This window comes from Geospiza fortis, unplaced genomic scaffold (assembly GCF_000277835.1).
Source record: "Geospiza fortis unplaced genomic scaffold, GeoFor_1.0 scaffold283, whole genome shotgun sequence".
NCBI lineage: Eukaryota > Metazoa > Chordata > Aves > Passeriformes > Thraupidae > Geospiza > Geospiza fortis.
In genome coordinates this window covers 420,286-421,614 of record NW_005054571.1, presented here as the reverse complement: position 1 = coordinate 421,614, position 1,329 = coordinate 420,286, and the positions used below count along the sequence as shown (strand labels likewise).

The following is a 1,329-nucleotide window of genomic DNA, read 5'->3' as shown; positions in this document are numbered from 1 at the left end:
CAGCAGGAAGGGTGAGCAGGGCTGCTCCTGCAAACACCCACCTGCCCAGGAACAGTAGGAACTGGACTACCCTAGGACCTGCCCCAGCCACAATCCACCCTGTGACAAGCCCCAGCATCGAGCCTGAAGCTGCCAGAGCTGGCAGCAGTATGTCCCACCCATGCAGCAAGCTCCAGCACAGGAGGGGGGACTTACCCAAGCCAGGAGAGCAGCAACTCTTTCACCATGAAGTGACATTGTGGCCAGCCTATCAGGTTCCTGCACAGACCTAAAAACATCAACAAAGGGGGAGGGAGGGGAGATAAAAAAGGTAAACTATAGTAATTATGTTACTAAATTACTTGCACCCAGCACCAGGCATTTGTGCCCACCAAGGAAGGATGTGTTCCTGCATCCGGCCAGCTGTGCAGGAGCAGCCAGCATCCTCCTGCTTCCCCACAGGCTCAGAGTGGGGAGCAATGCTGAACAGCAGCCTCGTCCACTCAGTGGAAAACTGCTGCTTGGGCTCCTCATTCTCCTGCTGCACCTTCCTCCCTCCCTCACCTCCAAATGTCGCTAACATTTCTGGCCCAGCAAGGCAGTGGCCAAGCCATTGAAGCTCTGCCAGCTCCCCTTCCACTGCTGCTAGTGAAAGAACCACCTGCTGGGGGCACAGGAGCTCACAGCTGCATTGGGGGGGAGCAGGGATGAGCTGCCCTGACGGGATCTGGGATCACTGCCAGGTCCCCTTCACAGCGACCTTTGCCTCCACGCTGGCTGTCCCCGGTGCCACCCTGGTAGTCTTCCAGGGGAGGGGACTGCTGGGAGCCAAAAGGTCACCCAGATGAGGAGGGGGCTCCTCACCCTGTATTGCACCTGGACACCCGGACCAACACAGGAGCCTGGTTGGGATCTGCAGCTGCTCAGCACAGCACAGCCAACCAGGCACGGTGGCTTTGGGGACTCCAGCGCTCCCGCTGCTGTCAGTCCAGCTGGGACACATGGGATCCTCAGCAGGACAGGTCCTCCCTCCAATCTGGCTAAAACCGAGCTCCCTGTCCCACGGCTGGGTCACTCATCAACTACTGTCCCTCCCCCCGGTGGCACAGCCAAGACCTCTCTCTAAAAATCCACGCGAAGGCACCGGGCAAAGCACTCGTGCAGCGCTGGATGCAGACAGATCCTGGGTGAAAACCGTGTTCCGCCAGCGTCGAGCTGGGTTTTACCAGAGCCAGTCTGCAAACACACTGGTGCCTGGTGTGAGATCTGGACGGGCAGGCAGGGCTACCCGCTCCAGCTGCGGTCCCAGCCTGGCCTGTCCCTGCTGACACGGGCCACCCTGAGCGCCCG

The 1,329-nt window shown here is 59.8% G+C and overlaps 1 protein-coding gene across 3 annotated transcripts in view; it reads right to left on the bottom strand.

Moving 5' to 3' along the window:
• NUMA1 (nuclear mitotic apparatus protein 1) overlaps positions 1 to 1,329 on the bottom strand; it is a 19,315-nt gene that overhangs the window by 16,729 nt on the left and 1,257 nt on the right. For all 3 annotated transcript variants that reach the window (XM_031064216.1, XM_031064214.1, XM_031064215.1), the window contains exon 2: positions 196 to 268. In XM_031064216.1, coding sequence (XP_030920076.1) covers positions 196 to 268 — 73 coding nt within the window. The remainder of the gene's footprint in view (positions 1 to 195; positions 269 to 1,329) is intronic.